This window comes from Arachis hypogaea, chromosome 6, assembly GCF_003086295.3.
Source record: "Arachis hypogaea cultivar Tifrunner chromosome 6, arahy.Tifrunner.gnm2.J5K5, whole genome shotgun sequence".
Taxonomy (NCBI): Eukaryota; Viridiplantae; Streptophyta; class Magnoliopsida; order Fabales; family Fabaceae; genus Arachis; species Arachis hypogaea.
Genome location: NC_092041.1, coordinates 5,265,203 through 5,282,743, shown reverse-complemented (window position 1 = coordinate 5,282,743; position 17,541 = coordinate 5,265,203). Strand labels below are relative to the sequence as shown.

At 31.2% G+C, this 17,541-nt stretch overlaps 2 protein-coding genes across 5 annotated transcripts; both read right to left on the bottom strand.

Annotated features, from left to right (window-relative positions):
* Nucleotides 1-1,107: 1,107 nt before the first annotated feature.
* Nucleotides 1,108-4,498, bottom strand: LOC112695546 (26S proteasome regulatory subunit 6A homolog). The gene is made up of 10 exons (XM_025747919.3): nucleotides 4,179-4,498; nucleotides 3,980-4,096; nucleotides 3,759-3,866; nucleotides 3,405-3,596; nucleotides 3,137-3,328; nucleotides 2,801-2,919; nucleotides 2,610-2,697; nucleotides 2,012-2,131; nucleotides 1,527-1,667; nucleotides 1,108-1,342 (listed from the first exon to the last, which is right to left on the bottom strand). Exons 1-10 carry the CDS (start codon nucleotides 4,293-4,295, stop codon nucleotides 1,265-1,267), a joined length of 1,272 nt encoding a protein of 423 aa, XP_025603704.1. The 5' UTR covers nucleotides 4,296-4,498; the 3' UTR covers nucleotides 1,108-1,264.
* A 930-nt stretch (nucleotides 4,499-5,428) lies between these two features.
* On the bottom strand, nucleotides 5,429-8,375 carry LOC112695545 (uncharacterized). Of its 4 annotated transcripts, none has more exons than XM_025747915.3 (13): nucleotides 8,053-8,375; nucleotides 7,809-7,946; nucleotides 7,639-7,720; nucleotides 7,369-7,445; nucleotides 7,162-7,283; nucleotides 6,967-7,084; nucleotides 6,765-6,881; nucleotides 6,558-6,649; nucleotides 6,417-6,483; nucleotides 6,234-6,315; nucleotides 6,055-6,146; nucleotides 5,823-5,966; nucleotides 5,429-5,742 (listed from the first exon to the last, which is right to left on the bottom strand). In XM_025747915.3, the coding sequence occupies exons 1-13, from the start codon at nucleotides 8,179-8,181 to the stop codon at nucleotides 5,596-5,598; spliced, it is 1,407 nt and encodes a 468-aa protein (XP_025603700.1). In that variant the 5' UTR covers nucleotides 8,182-8,375; the 3' UTR covers nucleotides 5,429-5,595. The 4 variants fall into 4 exon arrangements, with proteins under 4 accessions (XP_025603700.1, XP_072054007.1, XP_025603702.1 ...); XM_072197906.1 differs by having other exon boundaries at nucleotides 7,809-7,954; nucleotides 8,053-8,343; XM_025747917.3 differs by lacking the exon at nucleotides 7,639-7,720 and having other exon boundaries at nucleotides 8,053-8,343.
* Between the last annotated feature and the right edge of the window lie 9,166 nt (nucleotides 8,376-17,541).

Genomic DNA, 17,541 nt, shown 5'->3' with positions numbered 1-17,541 from the left:
AAAATTTAGGATTTAATGTTAAAAATTAAAATAAAAATATTACTTTAAAAAATTGATTAATAATGTTGAAACATAGGTGATTTCTTACCTAAATTCGTTTTTTATATTAAACTATTTTTTTTTTGCTTAAGCGGACTAGTGAACTAACCACTAGACCAACCCAACTTGGTTTATATTAAACTATTATTATTATTATTGTAGTTGGATTTCTTTCCAACCAAATTAGTTTGAAACTGGTCCTTCCTTTTCTACATGATCATTCACACTTTTGATACTGGTCATTTTGACGAAAAAATATTAATCCCTATATTTTGTATCGTTCAATTGTCTAACACTCTAACTATTTCTAATAAAATAATTTATTATTAACGAAACCTCCAAAAAAAACTTCTAATAATATAATAATAAAACTTTTAATTTTTTTTATATATTCAATACATTATATGTAAACAATTATCTTTTTCAAAAAAAATTTATTTAAAATTTTTTATGATCTTTTAAAACGTGCTCTAAAAGTGTATGTTCAATATTTCAATTAACATATGTTCTTTTTTTTTTTCCAAAAACAAAAAAACTCGAACTCACAATTTTTAGATAAATTATATCATTTAAACTATAACTGGTTGGTTAACATATGTTCCTTTAATAAGAAAAACAAATCTATAATGTATAAAATAAGTGTAATGTGTCGAAAGAATAATTAATATTTTCAAACCCCAAAACACATTCTATAAAACGAAAGAGGGGAAATCTCACATTGTAGCTTTTGATACAGTAAGAGCTACATTACGTAGTTAGTTTGTAAAAGGAAGAGAGATAGGATCCTGAAATATTACAAGTAATTGCGAGTGAAAATTTTGTGTGAACAATTGTTATGACCCTTTACAAGTCCCAACTTTTATGCGATGATTTCATGCTGGCTTTGCGTCTGTAGATTATATACTACTTAGAGTGCTCCTAGTCTTGACCTAACCAAAACTAACTAAATTAATTGTACAAGTAAACAGAGGTTAGGTTATTATGTTCAGATTTTGTTCTCCGCCTCATCAATCGTCATAGATCAACCCACATACACCAAACATAAACCAGTCTCGCGACAATAATTAATGATCGTACAGAACCTGGCAGCCTTGTAACGTGAATAATTTACCAAATAGCAAGCAGATGAAATGTTTATCCTTACATGCAGGAATCTGAGCAAGCTATATGTTACATAAACATGATCCGAGAAAAAAACAGACAATAGCAAAAGTATTGTACAAGCTTAAGCATAATAATTTAAGCTGGCTTTCTTCTTTGCTTGAACCTGAATGATACCTTCGTTAAAGTCCTCATGGTTCACCTGCAGTTGTACAAAATGCAGATTTATATTTATATTTCAAATTATAACTTGGGGTTTTGCATTGAATTAAACCAAAAAATTACAAACATCATTGCTAAAACAACAATCTAGGGCTAGCTAAAAACTGTTGCATAAGTAGTCAAAGAAAGCTAGGTCATGATGTGATTTTTCAAGTTATGCATACCTCAGTTGCATCCCGTCGAAGGGCCAACATGCCAGCCTCAACACAGACAGCTTTAAGTTGTGCTCCATTGAAATCATCTGTAGACCTAGCTAATTCTTCAAAGTTGACATCTGGGTGAACATTCATCTTCCGAGAATGGATCTATCATGTTAACGTGTGTTAGAAATAAAGAGAGTATTTTATAATATCTCTATCATATCTTAATATATCAAACAATGTCTCATAGGATTAGTTTTGGCATTAGTGATTGTACATGATTCTTTCCTTATCTACGAATAGGGTTTCACTAATATTATTATAAATAGAGGCTATTTGTCCTCTCTTGTGTGACACCATAACATAATCATCAGTGTTTTCATATTATTCACTGTATTTCTATTTTCTCTTCTTCCTTACCTACCTAAAACCCACAATCTCAGCATCAGCAGTAAGTCAGGGTAAAAGAGAACATGATAAAGATAGCATGTAGCTTAAAGATACCTAACCTGCAGAATTCGGGCTCTTGCTTCTTCAGTTGGGTGTGGGAACTCAATTTTTCGGTCCAATCTACCAGAACGCATAAGAGCAGGATCAAGAATATCTGCACGGTTTGTTGCCGCAATGACCTGCATTGACGAGAATAAATGAATACGTCATTTCAAATGCCTAAGTCCTAACTCCTAACTGAACAAAAAATGAAATATATTTGAAATGTTACCCTTCAGAGAGTATTATGCCAACTTCTAAGTAACCGCTATTTGAGTTGTTGATTGTTAGTTGTTACACTTCAAAATTATAAATAAGTAATGTGGCTAACATCCCCAGAAGGGTTTTAAGGAGATATATTAGAATAAGGGATTGAGAAAGCTTTTATGGAAAATAAAATATACATACAACATTTAAGTTTCCAATGCATTCGTTATGCATTTATTTGAACAAAAAAATTAAAAACTTCTACTATCAGTAACCTTATCCTTTTGGGTATATATTAGCTAAACCCTTAAAGTATTCTTACCCAAAGACAGCGAACATCTTTCGAGATTTCTGTTTGTCACATCAATCAGAAAAAAGAAGACCCATAGATAACAATAATAGAAGAGGTACCTTAATCCGGTCATCACTACTAAAACCATCCAGCTGATTCAGCAACTCTAACATTGTTCGTTGTACCTCCCTGTCTCCACTTACTTCACTGCATTTGGCCACCCAGTACACCATAAGCTCATAACATTACTGAACCATTATAATTGAAACAGGAACTACATACACTGAATTAAATCCCTGCCTACCCATACCTATCAAAACGCTTGGTTCCAATTGCATCAATTTCATCTATGAATATAATGCATGGAGACTTCTCTTTTGCAAGCTGAAAGGCATCACGAACAAGTTTTGCTCCATCTCCTATGAACATCTATAAAATTCTAGCTAAAATCATTCTTCCAATCCACCCAAGAAGATGAAATAGAAACAGAAGGAAGTAATGCAGTTGTACAGGAAGTATAAGAATAACTAATATCATGTAATAACAAACAATCAATACAAAATTGTACTATTCATTTATAAAAAGAAGGAACAAAAAAGGTAATAAACAGCCAAATTATCAAGCATAGTAAAAGGAAGAATCATACTTGCACAAGTTGTGGACCTGCCAACTTCAGGAAAGTGGCATTTGTTTGTGCTGCACAAGCACGTGCCATTAAAGTTTTCCCAGTTCCTGGAGGTCCATATAAGAGAACTCCCTTTGGTGGACGAACTCCCAATTTCTGGAACCGCTCCTTGTGGGTCATTGGCAAAACAATGGCTTCAACTAGTTCTTGGATCTGTAGCCAAAGACCAAGTTATTTAACAGAGGGATTTTTTGAAGGCCCCGATAAATTGTTAGTAACTAAAGCTTACCTGCTTCTCCAATCCACCAATGTCATTGTAGTCCTCTGTTGGCTTTTCATCAACTTCCATAGCCTTAACTCGAGAATCATACTCAGAAGGCAGGGTATCCAAAATTAAGTAACTATCTTTGTTAACACCAACGAGATCACCAGGTTTTAGCTTTTCAGGGTCAACAAGACCAACAACAGGTAGAAAGATAGTCTGTAGTGAGAAGAAAACATAACTGAGTAAGAGTTACACCAAAGGCTTTCCATATAAATAAAAATCAGTCTCATCTATATTTGAACACCAGAAGCAGATGGAAATCTTTATATAGAAACATAACTTGCTCTCTAAAAGAAGTGAAATTATAAGGTTTTTAACCTGTCGAGTAGACGTCTTTAGCACAACACATTTTCCTTTCCTTTGGGAGTCCAGATCAATATTGGCACCATCTTCTTCGGCCTCATCTTCTGGGTTCATTTCAAGTATCTGGAAAGTTAAAAGAAAAAAAAATAGAAAATCAAGTCAGAAAAGTGTAGAGTGTGGAACATTATAGTTACAAATGTTTGCAACGAGATTGAAGGTGAGAATAGTTGAGAAACCTCGACAATGTTGCCAACGAGGTAGGGCAACTGTTTATTGAGCTTAATCTTCTCCTGGTTTTCTTTGATCTTCTCCTTATAAGATTCCAATTCGAGATTCGTCCTCTGCAGCTCTTCCTGCAGGATTGATTTGAATTGAATGAAACCCTAGGGTGCGTAGCGCTAAGATGAATGAATGATTGAAGGGGAAATAAAAAACCTTGAGAATGCGAATTTCATTGTCGAGAAGACGAGAAGCTCTGACGACGTCATCGGTGGTCATGTTGGCCAGCTGATCATCTTCCAAGTTGGTATCCTCTACCATGGCGCTCGCCATCCCTATCAACCAAGAATGCTACTATGCTCTCACAATTCGGGATTCCTTGTTCAAGAGGCAAGCTCAATTTTCAGCTTTTCACTTTCCTTTTTATTTGGCCATACAACACACTCAGTCACTCACACACACTAACACGTGCCTCAGCACAGTTTTTCACTTTCCTCCTCCACTCTCTTGCTCTCTCCATTTTTTATGGGTCAACTCTCTCAAAATAAAAAAGGAGCAATGCTAGGGGCAGCAACTTTTGTGATTGGTAGCCAGCAAATAACTATCAATGATGATTTAATGGTGTGAGATTTCATCCAATGACTCACATTTCTTTACTGGTTACACGCTGGCCAAAATTCAACAAAACTGCTGGCCCCTTAGACTTTTCCATAAAAAATTAGCCCAGGTCCAAAAAAGAGAAAACCCTAAAATTAGCCCTTTGAGGTTGGCTCAAATAGAGAAGGTATAGAATTGGGTGGGTGTGTATTGTATATTTAAGACTGGGGTTGTCAAATTTATTGGGGTACTTTGTCAAATTCATCGACCCAAAAAAAATAGAGAAGGTATAGGATGTTACTGTCCAAAAACAAAAAGGTATAGGATGTTAATTTTTATAGGATCTACTTAGCACACGTTTTAATCAATTTGAATTTGTTTAATGGTTAATTTATTAATTTATTTAAATAAATATTGAAAGTTCGAATTTTATTTTGTGTTAGTTGTGTATGATATATATCCATTAGTTAATGAGAAACCTTTAAATAGAATTCGAATTCATAGTAAATTAGTATTTGGATTGCCAAACTAGGAAGTGCGTAAAAAATAAAAAAGTCAATATGTATTCTAAGGACACAAATTAGAGTTACTAATTAAAAAGGTTTTTATAAAAAAAAAATTTAGAGTTACTAACATGTGCCCTAACTTTAATTAATGTTGTTCCTTTTTCTTTTAAATGAATGTTTTCTCCGCACATTTATTAAAATTTGACTTCAATTTTCAAACACCTCACTCATCTCTCTGATGGCTTCCAATAAAATCATCATTTGCTTTGAATATTTTATTTTACTTTCAAATGTATTTTCTTATTGAGATTCTGTTTTTCTTTTTATATGATTTTAGATGATCGAATAATATAAGTCAAAAAATGAATGCGAAAAAGTCAGTTGATATTAGTTATAAATAGTTGGTTCCTTCTTAGGAATACCATTGATTTTTGTTTTACTAAAGGATTCCAACATTGAACTTAATAACAAACAAGATGATATATAAAGTCACAAGAGATGGTTATTACTCTAATTACAATTCAAATTAATTAAAGCTTCCAATATATGCCGAATAGGTGCAAGATGCCTGCGACGACGGCCCAGAATAGGATCTCAGCAAATATTACATAAAGCAGAATCCCAACTTTGGTTGAATGCCACACCTTGATGAACACATGCTTTTGGATCCAATATACCTGTCTCCACAAAAACCAAATCAAACACAGAGACATAGTGTATCTATTCATAATTGAACTCAAACAAGAAAGAACAATACCAGTGTATTATGAGGGTGATCATAATACCATCCATTGATGAATCCTGCAAAGATGCCCTCAGCTGCCATAACATACACAAACATGGCATTCATGCCAATCCATTTTAAAGGCATGAACCAGAGTTTCAAGCCCCAAATATCAACCTGCAATGCAACAATCCATTGTACAAGATAATATCTATCACTCTCATGATACAATGGCAACTAGAACTTTCATAGTATATAATAATACCATTGTATAGAAGGCTGAAAATACTAATGCTGCTGCTCCAGATGTTACACAAACATAGCTTAGTGTATACAATAGCTTATTCAGAGGAATGGCTGCGGCGCACGAAGAAGTAACATGTGAGTGGTTTACAATACGTAGTAAAGACATTCCAGCTGAACACTTGGTTAATTAGAGTTCACCATGAGTGAAGTGAAGAATAAGTCCTGAAGTAAGAAGAGATAAACCCAAGAGAATCCAGTGCTTCAGTCTTGAAAGATGATCCTATGGTAAAAATTACATAACTGAAAGAGTAATTACAAGTTGAAGAGATGTGAAAAATCAAATATTATTAGATAATTGCTTTGATTCAAAGGCTTCATCACCTGCATGTGTATGAGTACATGTCCAAAATGCAATCCAATGATTGTGGACAGAACAGCTGATATTGAGCTGCAATTGCATATCATAATTATATTACATGTCATCAAAACTCAAACTATGTAAAGACATTTTTAATTACAGACCTTAGAATTCCTTCTGGCTCAAAAGGAGCATAACACCATGAGGGAGCGTTTTTCCTAAATGGCCCTTCGAAAGGTGATTTCTCAGTGCAAGCCTGAGGAAAAGGCAGTAAGTCATTGAAAGTTTGAAACTCTCATTTGGAAAGTTTGTTTTCAAATTTGTAGTAGAAACAAGAAGTGTCTGGTTTAAAAATTAGAGTTGCAACACACTTGTGATCTCTTCCAAGCTGGATGCTTATACATGTGGTTGATTCCAAGCACCTCTCTGTCTATGTATCCCACAGCATTACAAGGGGGATCTAATTTCCCTCTGACTCCACATTTCACCTAAATTTGAAATAGCAAGTGAGCAAAAAAAGTTTATTAAAGATTGGAATATCATCGAATCAGAGGCATGCAATTGGAAGCTTACAGTAAAAGTTGTTCCATTATATATGCTATCTGGATTATGGACAGTGAAACTCCAATCTGGAACATAAATTCCATAAAGTAAAGCCAAATAAATGGTAAGTATACATGCAGCCACCACCCTGAAATTTTAATAAATAAAATGTTCAAAAGCATTTCATATTGGTAATCAACCATAACCATAATATCAAAGACTAACCAATGCCAATAGTATGATTTGAATATTGAAAGGTGGGTGGGTGCCAGTTCTGGATCTCTAGCTTGTGCACTTCTTGAAAATATCTCCATCATTGCTACAACCAAATATGCTAGCGCAATTCTCTAACAAAAGTATTAACTATACTCAATTGTATTATCTACATTATATAGTATGCTCTATGAAAAGCAGAAAAATTATTACACTCACCTGAAGAATGCCACACCACCTTATTCGTTTCATGTCAACTCCATATGTTAGTTCGTCGGGAGCATGTGAGAAACCACCTTCATCATAGAGGTCCATCATCAAAATAAACCATTAAGATGTGTCTTATCAAGAGAGGAATTGCTCATATGAAAAATAACTTTCACATTGTCAATATTGATGAGTGAAGCTTATGAAATTTTTCAATCATGTTTTTATCAGACATAGACAAAAAGAGTATGGCATGTTCATTGTGTCAAGAGAAAATCTAACCTTGTAAGAGGAGACCCCAGAATATGAGTTTGATTGTTCTAACTATGACCTTTTTCACAGCTACAAGATTATTTGGTATTCTCTGAACATAAAAAAATGAAGCATTGACAATTAAAGAAGACATAGATGTAAAGTACAAGAGTCCTTGTTAGCCATCAGATTTGTCTAACCTTGAGGGCAAGTGGAATGGCCATGCCAACAATGAACAAAAAGAAAGGCATGACAAAATCGGCAAGATTGCAACCATTCCATGGCGCGTGACCAATCATCGGCCATTGTCCTCCAGCATCATCAACTAACACCATTAACTGCATCACTTATTAATTACGGTAACATTAATGAGCTAATCAAATCGTACTTCTCTATTGTGAACTTAGCTAATTAACGGAGAGAGAGAAGAAACAAGTTAGTTACCGCAACAGTGAGACCTCGGAAGATGTCTAGCGACGCAACGCGCTTTGTCTTTGGCGGTTTCTTGTCGGAATCATCAGACGGTACTGCTTCCGAAACATTGAGTCTATGGTCGCCTTTGATTTCCGCCATTATAGAGTAGCTGAGATTCTTGTACTCTCGCTACACTGAAATAATTGAACACCCAGGTAATAGAGTAAAGCCTGAATGAATGATTGGTTTTATTATTTGATTATAATAAGATTATTGTGAGTTGCTTATTCGCTTGGAATATCTATCCTGATCTTCGTGAATAGAAAAAAGTCCATGTCAGTCCAAGCCACTTTGTACTTATGTTTGTTCTTGTCCTTTCTAAATAATAGATAATTCAGCACATGGTAGTAAAATACAAATGTCAAAGAATTTAATAAGTAAGAGAGAGCACTGGGGAAAAAAATTGAATTCTTCGCATACAAGCGATTAAGGCTTGTAAGCCTTACAAGTTCAATTAAAACTAACGCTCAAAACACGCTTTCAACCATTCTTCTTCCTCTTCGTCTTCTCCTTCTTCTTTTCTTTCGTTTCTTGTCTTCTCTTTCTCCTTCTTCTTCTTCACGTTCTTCTTCCTCTTACTCTTCTTCTTCTCATTTTCTTTCGTTTTTGCACCTTCTTCTTCATCGTCTTCCTCTTCTTCTTCATTTACGTTCTTTTCTCTCTGTTTTATCTTTTTTTTTTCCGATTTTTCATGGTGAAATCGTTTTTGAAGAAGAAGAAGCAGTAGAAGATGAGGAGGAGAAAGAGAAAGAGTTCTGAATTATGCAACGAATTTTGGGTGTATTTCTTAAATCCTTTGGGTGTATTTTTCGTAATCCTTTGGGTGTATTTTCTATAATCGTTTGAGTGAATTCCTGTAACTATTTGGGTGTATTTCTGTAATCATTTTGGGTGTACTTCTGTAATCGTTTTGGTGTATTTCTGAAGTTCCATTATTTTCAAAAGGATTACAGAAATACATCCAAAGGATTACAAAAAATACACCCAAAGTATTTAAGAAATACACCCAAAATTCGTTGCATAATTCAGAACTCTTTCTCTTTCTCCTCATCTTCTGCTGCTGTTTTTTCTTCAAAACGATTTCAAAGCTTGATTTCAGAAACCATGAAAATCGAAAAAAAACGAAGAAGAAGAAGAGGAAGAGGAAGAGGAAGAGGAAGAAGAAGAACCGTTCTGAGTGTAACGCTTTGAAAATAGGAAACGTTGAATAACGCATTAAAAGGCCTAGTAACTTGTAAGACTTGTAAGTCAAAAAGACTTATATGTATAGCACTCCTCAAAAAATTGTGTATTCAAACCAAAATTTTGAAAACCAATCGATTATTGAACGGTTTTAGTTATTGATTTATTGATTTATAGATTTAATTGGTTCAACTGTAGTTGAATCGAAAAAATTATTTTATAATAAAATATTAATAAAAATATTAAAATATAATTATAATTTACTTTTATATATATATATATATATATATATATATATATCAACAAAATGTTATTAATAGCTAAATTCATTATTTGCATTCTCTTAAAGATTATACAAGCTGATTTATTGAACCAAAAAAAAACTCAAATCAAAATATATACACAAAATAACCAAAGAGTTGAACAATGCTAATACAAACTGAAATCTTGCATTAAAAGGCCTCTTTTAGCCCACATATTCAACACATTATTAAAAAAAAAACACATACCTTGCATTAAATCAAACAAACGTTCCAAGTTCCACTCAATCCTAAGAACACATAAGTAAAGCTCTTTAATCAATCAGATAGAATAAAGAGTTTTAACTCAAGTGGCATTTTACCTCTTTCTCATCACTAAGGTCTAAAGTTTAAATTCTAGAGGATACATTTGAGAGAAAAAATGTGATAAATGTGTGAGGAGTGTGTGAGTATATTGTGTACCTAAAATTGGAGGTTGTCCAATTCCCGGACCAAACAGAATTAGTTTATTACCAAGAACATAATTAATTCAATTCGTTAACTAGTGATCCTAAAACCGGCATTAGGTATTCTAGGCTGCGTTTGCTTTCAGAGACAGGACAGAACATGACACTGAGACAGAGACAATAGGATGGAGACACTAATAATTATTATTTGTGTATTGTGTTTGAATACGATGTACAAGACACTAATGTAATGTCCAGTATTATGTTTGGATACACATGGATAAGACTAAAATATTATATGAAATGACTAAAATAACCATATGATTCCAAATTTTCTACATCAAGTACAAACTAATTTAATAGAGAATGACGAAACTTGAAAAAATCTTTGAAAAGACCAAAAATTTTAATAAAAAAATATATAATTATATTTATATTAAAATAAAAATTATAAATATATTTATTTTATTTTTAAATTTATTATTAATATGTAGGAGTAGGAATACATCTGGTTAAGATTAATAAAAAAATAGATCTGAGTTTGATTAATAAAAATTTTTGTTTAAGTTAATAAGTCAAATTAATTTTAAATAAAAAATCATTTTTTAAAAAGAATCCGTTTTTACATGAAAAAAATAGTTTTTACACATAAAAATCTATTTTTATTTAGAAAATCAATTTTTTTATCTAAAAAATGATTTTTTTAAAATTATATAAAATCAATTACAACTTATAAATTATTTTTAGCATTTTAAAGATCAATTTTATCTTTAATAATATTTATCTTTCAAAAGTTTTAAGACTAACTATAGAAAAAATAAGAAGGAATAATAGTGAAATAATAAAAAATATCTATGGATAAAAAGGAAAACAAAATTTATAAGAAGTCCGTGTCCACTCTTCTAAATCCCGTGTCTATCATTGTCCTTCGTAAAAGAGTGGATACAAAAATATAAAAAATTGTGTCAGAGACAATGTGTTCTGTGTCCATGTCTCTGCTTCCAAACACATTTTAAATATGTACTGTCCATGACTCTGTGTCCTGTCTCCGAAAACAAACGCTACCCTAGCAAACACTTTTTTTCATTTTTATTATGCAAATTTGAGACACTTAAGTTTAGTTAAAAGCAAATGTCAACTTCTAGTGTATGAGTTTCTAATAAGTAATATCAGCTCTAAATCTTGTTTTAGCTTTCTAAACAAAAAAAAAGTGAAATAAATATATCAGGTACTTCTTTTTGTTTATTTTCAACCTTACATCAGTAACATGAGTTGTATAAACAATAATTAATTCTACTATTAAAGTCTATTGTTATCTTGAAATGACATCAGAGTAGTGTAATATATAAAGAGATAACAAAAAAAAAAAGGTGTTTGAAGTGGATACAAATGCAACAACCAAAGAGAAAATCCAAAGTATAACCAACAACCAAAGCTAAATACAAAAGCATGCTAATAAAAAGTACAATTTCTGGCACTGCTTTATTTGAATTGAGGTGAAATATTCTTATGAGAATGCCTTCTTCCAATTATTAATAAAAAATTAAATTTTTTTATATAAAAATAATAACTAAAATTTTATTATTTAATTTTTTATCTATAGAGACTTTGGTCTTTTTAGTTAGAGATTTTTATTAATCTACAACTTGTTTTTTTATAAAAGTAGTTTAATTTTATAAATTTTTTATGCAATGCATAATCTATACCGTCAGAACAAAATGGACCACAATTTTAAAAAATTTATATTTCCGTAATGTTATTACGAGTAAAAATACTAGTATAAAATAATTTTAATAAATATAATTTATTTTAATTTACTTTAATATATTTTCTCAAACTCAATTAACAATAGATGCTTCAAATTTATTTAAAATAATAAAATAAAAGAATTATAAAAATTGATGAAATGGTCACATACAAAAATTATCAAAACAAAATATAGATGAAACTGTTAAAAGAAAGTGCAGACAAATTTATTAAAAGAAAGTGCAAACAGAATTATTAGAAGAAAGCTCATGTAAAATTATCGAAAGAAAGCTTAGATGGAACTGTCAAAAGCGAGCACAGACAGAATTGACAAAAAAGTGACGAATTGTCAAAAAGATGGTGAACTGTCATAAATATGACAAATTACAAAAAAACTGCCAAAAAAGTGACAAATTATTGAAAAGATGATAAACTACCAGAAAATTACTGAATAAGTGGCGAGTTGTTGAGAGATGACAAATTGCTAAAGAATGACAAACTATCGAAAGGTGACAAAAAATATATGATTTTTTCATGAAAATAGTAAATATTTCACAAAAATGAAAAAACAACAAGATCAAATAAAAAATAGTAAAAACAAAGGGCAAAATAAAAAAGAGGACACTAAAATATCTTAGTTGGAGTCCACACAGAGGTACCACGTCATTAAATTGGAAGAAAATATCACATCAACATACTGCCTCAGCCTTAGGTGACATCAACAGACGCGGTGTTGGGAATAAATAATATGACCACAATCTAATCAATCATGTGTCAAATAATTTATTATTGTTATTATATTAAATTATTAATATAATAAGGTTCTTGATTAAATTTAGAGATTTATCATTGTAATAGTGATTATAATATTGAGAGATAAATCTTTTATAATTCAATCTAAACTATTCTTGGTCATAGGATTATTAAAAAGAATATTATAATCCGGAAAGATCAATATATGTATAATGGTCTTCATTGGATGAAGTTAATAGATCTCATTTATTAAATTATGTGTGTGTGTGTGTGTTACATATAGAGATATGACCATTGAACTGACTCACTTTGAGAATTCCTAATGGTTATAATTACCAGATATTTGTCAATATGATATTCTCAAAATGAATATAGTAATAGAGTTCATTTGACTTGCAACTATCATAATAATAATTGACAATGTATTTATTATACTTTAATTTCGGAGACTTAATACCTTAGGGTGCTAGTTGAATAGACATTGGGTATAATTTAAATACTTGTAGAATTAATGATTAGTCAATAAAGAATCCGTCAACTCTTGGTAAAGAATTTGAGCTCTATGATTATAATAACTGGGATGAATAAAACATTGGTCAAGAGGATTGAATGAATGAAGAAATGAGTTTCTTAAGTCATTCACAGTTCATTATAATAATGGTAACAAGTTAGAGTTTGAAAATTAAACCATACTCTAAGGGTTAACTAATAGCTAAAAAGATAGAAGGAATTATATTTTATTCTTCTCGAATTCTTAGTAAAAATATATTACTTCATACTATCGGGTCGTTAAGGAGTGTTGCTAGACGCTAACCTTGATTAATAAATTTAGTATGACTAATTTACTACCCGCATATTAGAGGTGGACATGGAGCTTCTAGTGCTACGTGGAGGCGTGTGCGACAGCGAATGACAATGGCGTTTAGCTCATTAGACTTATAAAGATAAGACAAGGAGGATGGATTAATCGATGAGGTGAGAAATCATCAAAGTAGTGACGAAAAAAATGACAGAGAAAAATTGTGAAAAATACGGTGATTTCAGTAGAAGTAAAACAACTTATCATTTTGAAGGAAGATACCATGACTCTGATACCATATTAGAAAGGTAAGAGAGAGCTGAAAAAAATTTGTGTGTAATCAAGTTGTATAAGAATGATACAACATACAAGGATATTTATAAGTGTTAAGAGAATCAAAATAATAAAAACGTAATATCCTACAATAAATATTCAAATATACTAAATAATTCTAATAATGAATGCTATTGATCCTAATATTTTTCATGCACAAAAATCTTGTCAGGATGCTAAAAAATATATAATAACTATTCAACCATTAAAATTATGAGTTTGTAGATTATAACGACCCAACTTCTAGCATATCATAATCACACTAAAAACTAAGCGTTACTAACTTGTTTTTCTTAACTTTAGCTAGTATTTATTATATGAGTCTGATTCGTTGTAAAAATGTAGTTATGTTGCGAGGTTATTTTTTGAAAATGTCTGGTTTTATACGCAAAAATATTTAAAGATAAAATCAGAGGTAATAATAAATGAAATAGTTATAAACAACTAGACGTACATACATCTCAAAGCAATTAACGACACTCAGTTATCCAGCTCTTCGTTATGATACTTCTAGAAGTAGCTAGATAATAACTATATACATATACATACAACATCACAGACTTTGACCTGTCAAAGAAATTCTTAAGTTGGCACCCAAGCTAGCCGAAACTTTATACTCACCTAATCTCTCTACACTACAAAAGCGATGAAAAGACATTCTAGGTCTTTAAAACTTGGGACAAGCTGAATGTCATCAAAAGCAAAATATTACCCACTACTCCTCTGCACGAACATACATCATCTCTGGATCGTCGGTGCTCCATATCAAGGGGAGAAAAGGGTAAGAACTTGGAGTTTTTAGTAAGGTTGGAGTTGTTAGTAGATTTCTTTTATTCTTTGAGGTTTAACAAACAAATAGTAGAATACAGAGAAATATTATACAATCAAAGAATACAAAATAATATCACGTATCTGTTTGTCCTGTGCAAGTCATGAGCTCATATATCGGTTTACACCCTACAGTTCGACATTATCTGAGAACAAGTCCCAGATATGACTTTTTCGTTGCATCAGTTGCATATAAGTCGTATGGCTGAAGCCACATCAATTGACTTTAAGTTGTATGGCGTAAGTTACATCAGTTGACTTTAATATAAATATGCATACAACTGAAAAGCAGTTCTTAATTGTAGGCGTCCCTACTATATGTTCGGCTTCAAAGCCTAAAATCGACATTCACCTTTCCTTTGTCCTTTTTTTAACCCTTTTTTCTATTTCTTTTCTGTTTTCCTTTCTTAGTCTTTCTTTTCGGTTGTCAATTCTCAATCTCTTTCTGTTTATCCATGGCTTTGCCCTTTCTTCTTTTTGCTCTCTTTTAATGTCTTAACTAATATTTATTTTTTCTTCTTGGCTCACTTTAGGTCTTTTATGAAGAGAACCTCTAGGTTCTAGACTTTGAATGATCTTTTTACGTCTTTTACTTTAATTGTTTTTATGTCTTCATTTTTTACTTTAATTCATTTTATATTCTTTAACTTTTAATTATTAATCTTTAACCTCAAGAATTTAATTATTTGTATTCTAATCCCTAAACTTTGATTAATTATATTTTAACCCTTTAACTCATTACCTTTTTATCTTTGAATTTTTCACCTAATTATATATTTTTTTAGTTATTTATGAAATTTCATTAATTTGTGCTCAGGTGATTAGCAACAATGATGGGCACTCAGCGCTTCAAGTCACAATATTTGGTGCTTAGCATCCAAATTGACACTCAGCGCCTTAGAAGCGTGAAATTTTGTCACAAGACGCAGATGCCTAGTGCTCAACACTAGACGCCCAGGACTACATATTGTGGGGCACCCAGCACCCATGGTATTTTAAGGAGTGGGCGCCCAGCGCCCATGTGTTTGTCAAGGGAGGGTGCTCGGCGCCCTGCTGTGTAAATGGATTGGGTGCTCAGCGCCCATAAATTTCAATATGCGAGCGCCCGACGTCCATGAAATTTTAGGAGAGGGTATCCAACATTCAACATTTCAACCACGAAATATACGTTAAAACATTATGTAAATACTTAGTTTCAAGCATCTAACAATCAACCATCATTCACGCATCAAGAACACATTCAAATCATTATTAATTTACCGAACCTTACTTCTTCGTTTTAACTTCCAAGAACCGGTTTTCTCTTAGCGATTTTTAGCTCGCTTCCTTCCTAATGTTAAATCAAAACAACTTTTAAATATATAATTCATGATGACCAAGTCTTCATCATAGATTCATATAGAGATTTCTCACTTTCTCAAGCTGGGACTAAGAGATTCTTACTCTTAGAAAAGTCTAAGCAAGAGTTTCTAAGTAAGAACGTCAACAACGTTAAATTCTTCCATGATTTAGCTATGGTCGAACCTTCAATAAAAGCGTACAACACGATACTTTAATTCATCTTAAAAAATCGAGTACAGTTGTGAAAAGGAAAAAGAGTTGAACATTTTAATCGGTTTAGAATTTTTGTTAAAATTTTAGAACTAAATGATCACATATGAAAGCTTAAAGAGACTAAGGGAGTTTACTTGAATTTTGCTCTCTTTTTCTTTCCTTGGAAGCTCTGAAAACTAGAAGAAATTGGAAGAAGGAATTGGTTTCTCAAGATATCGTACCAAAAAGTTAAAAGAAGCAAGAGGTGGCTGAAGCATGGGGCCATGGGTTTTGAAAAGTGATTCATCAAAATTTTAATAATAAAATATTATTAAAGAGTTAATTACTAAAGTTAGATATAACATTTCACTAGTAATTATATTCCTAAAGTAAATATATAAATTATTAGTATAAATGATACTAATAACAAGAGTGTTGGTATTAATTTGTGTCAGTAAATTTTTAGATCCAATCACTATAATAAAATATTAATATATTAAAATATTTTTATCTTAAACATTATTATAATAAAATATTATTATTTATTTTTTTGCTTATTCAAAATCAATTCGTCAAATAGAATCTAACCGTATCACTTGAATTTTGCAAATTCCTAAAATATGGAATTCGAAAAATCCATTACTAAAAATATAAGTTGTTACATAAATAAGTTATGTTAATTTTTATTTCTACCATTAATTCAGAAATTATTTCTAACATCAATAAAATATCTTAAAATTTATAATTATTACGTCATAAGAGTATAACTCAAAAACATATCCAGATCAATGTCATTGACTTTTGAGATGTTGTTCTTAGCTTGTAGTTATTCTTTGATGACAGAACCTAATTTTAACCCTTGTGACTTGTGGATTATGGACACACTACACTTTTATTGTTTCTACTTTCTAGTGATTTTTGGGTCATGGACACACCGTACTTCCACTGCTCTTAGTTTTTTTTTTTTCCTTTTTTTTTCATTGATGACATAGAGAATTAATTGTTGTATTGAGTAAAAGTATTTTTTTTATTATATTATTTTCTATAAAAATATAACCTCTATTATTTTTGTTCTAAAAAGAGAAGGAAGAGATACCTTTTACTTATTATTTAAAATTCTACTATTTTTTTTTTTTATCGAATAACAACCATCATACTTAATTCACCATAATTAGAATTAGTTTTATTATTTATATGAACTATATTATTATTTTAATAAAATAACTTACAATTTTTCACTTGAATTGAATTATAGCGATAAATGTCCATTAATGACATGCTTCATTTCATCTTTTACAAAATTAACTCAACTCAACTTCTATATGAAGGTTTATTGTTCAGCTTTTTTCTGTTAAAGCTATTTAGTTTGATGTTAATACATTCTTTTTTGTTTATAGTAAGCATTGAAGAGCAGTAATAACAAAGGAAAACAATCCCAGAAAAAAAAAATCTCAAGTTCTCTTTTCATATAGACGAATCTAAACCTTACATATGGAGAACACACTTATCTTTGTTGGAGGAAGCCAAGATGCTTTTTTGACAAGAAAACCTTATACTATTGGTTTCAAGTATCAATAAT

What these genes read in the sequence shown, in the direction of transcription:
- LOC112695546 (XM_025747919.3), bottom strand. Translation starts at nt 4,295, where the DNA reads ATGGCGAGCGCCATGGTAGAGGATACCAACTTGGAAGATGATCAGCTG. An exon ending in GTAGTGATGACCGGATTAAG is followed by an intron (nt 2,132 to 2,609) that starts GTACCTCTTCTA and finishes TCGTCAATGCAG; the next exon opens with GTCATTGCGGCAACAAACCG. An exon ending in TTCGACGGGATGCAACTGAG is followed by an intron (nt 1,343 to 1,526) that starts GTATGCATAACT and finishes GTACAACTGCAG; the next exon opens with GTGAACCATGAGGACTTTAA.
- LOC112695545 (XM_025747915.3), bottom strand. Translation starts at nt 8,181, where the DNA reads ATGGCGGAAATCAAAGGCGACCATAGACTCAATGTTTCGGAAGCAGTA. An exon ending in TCCGAGGTCTCACTGTTGCG is followed by an intron (nt 7,947 to 8,052) that starts GTAACTAACTTG and finishes TAAGTGATGCAG; the next exon opens with TTAATGGTGTTAGTTGATGA. An exon ending in AAATCATACTATTGGCATTG is followed by an intron (nt 7,085 to 7,161) that starts GTTAGTCTTTGA and finishes TTAAAATTTCAG; the next exon opens with GGTGGTGGCTGCATGTATAC.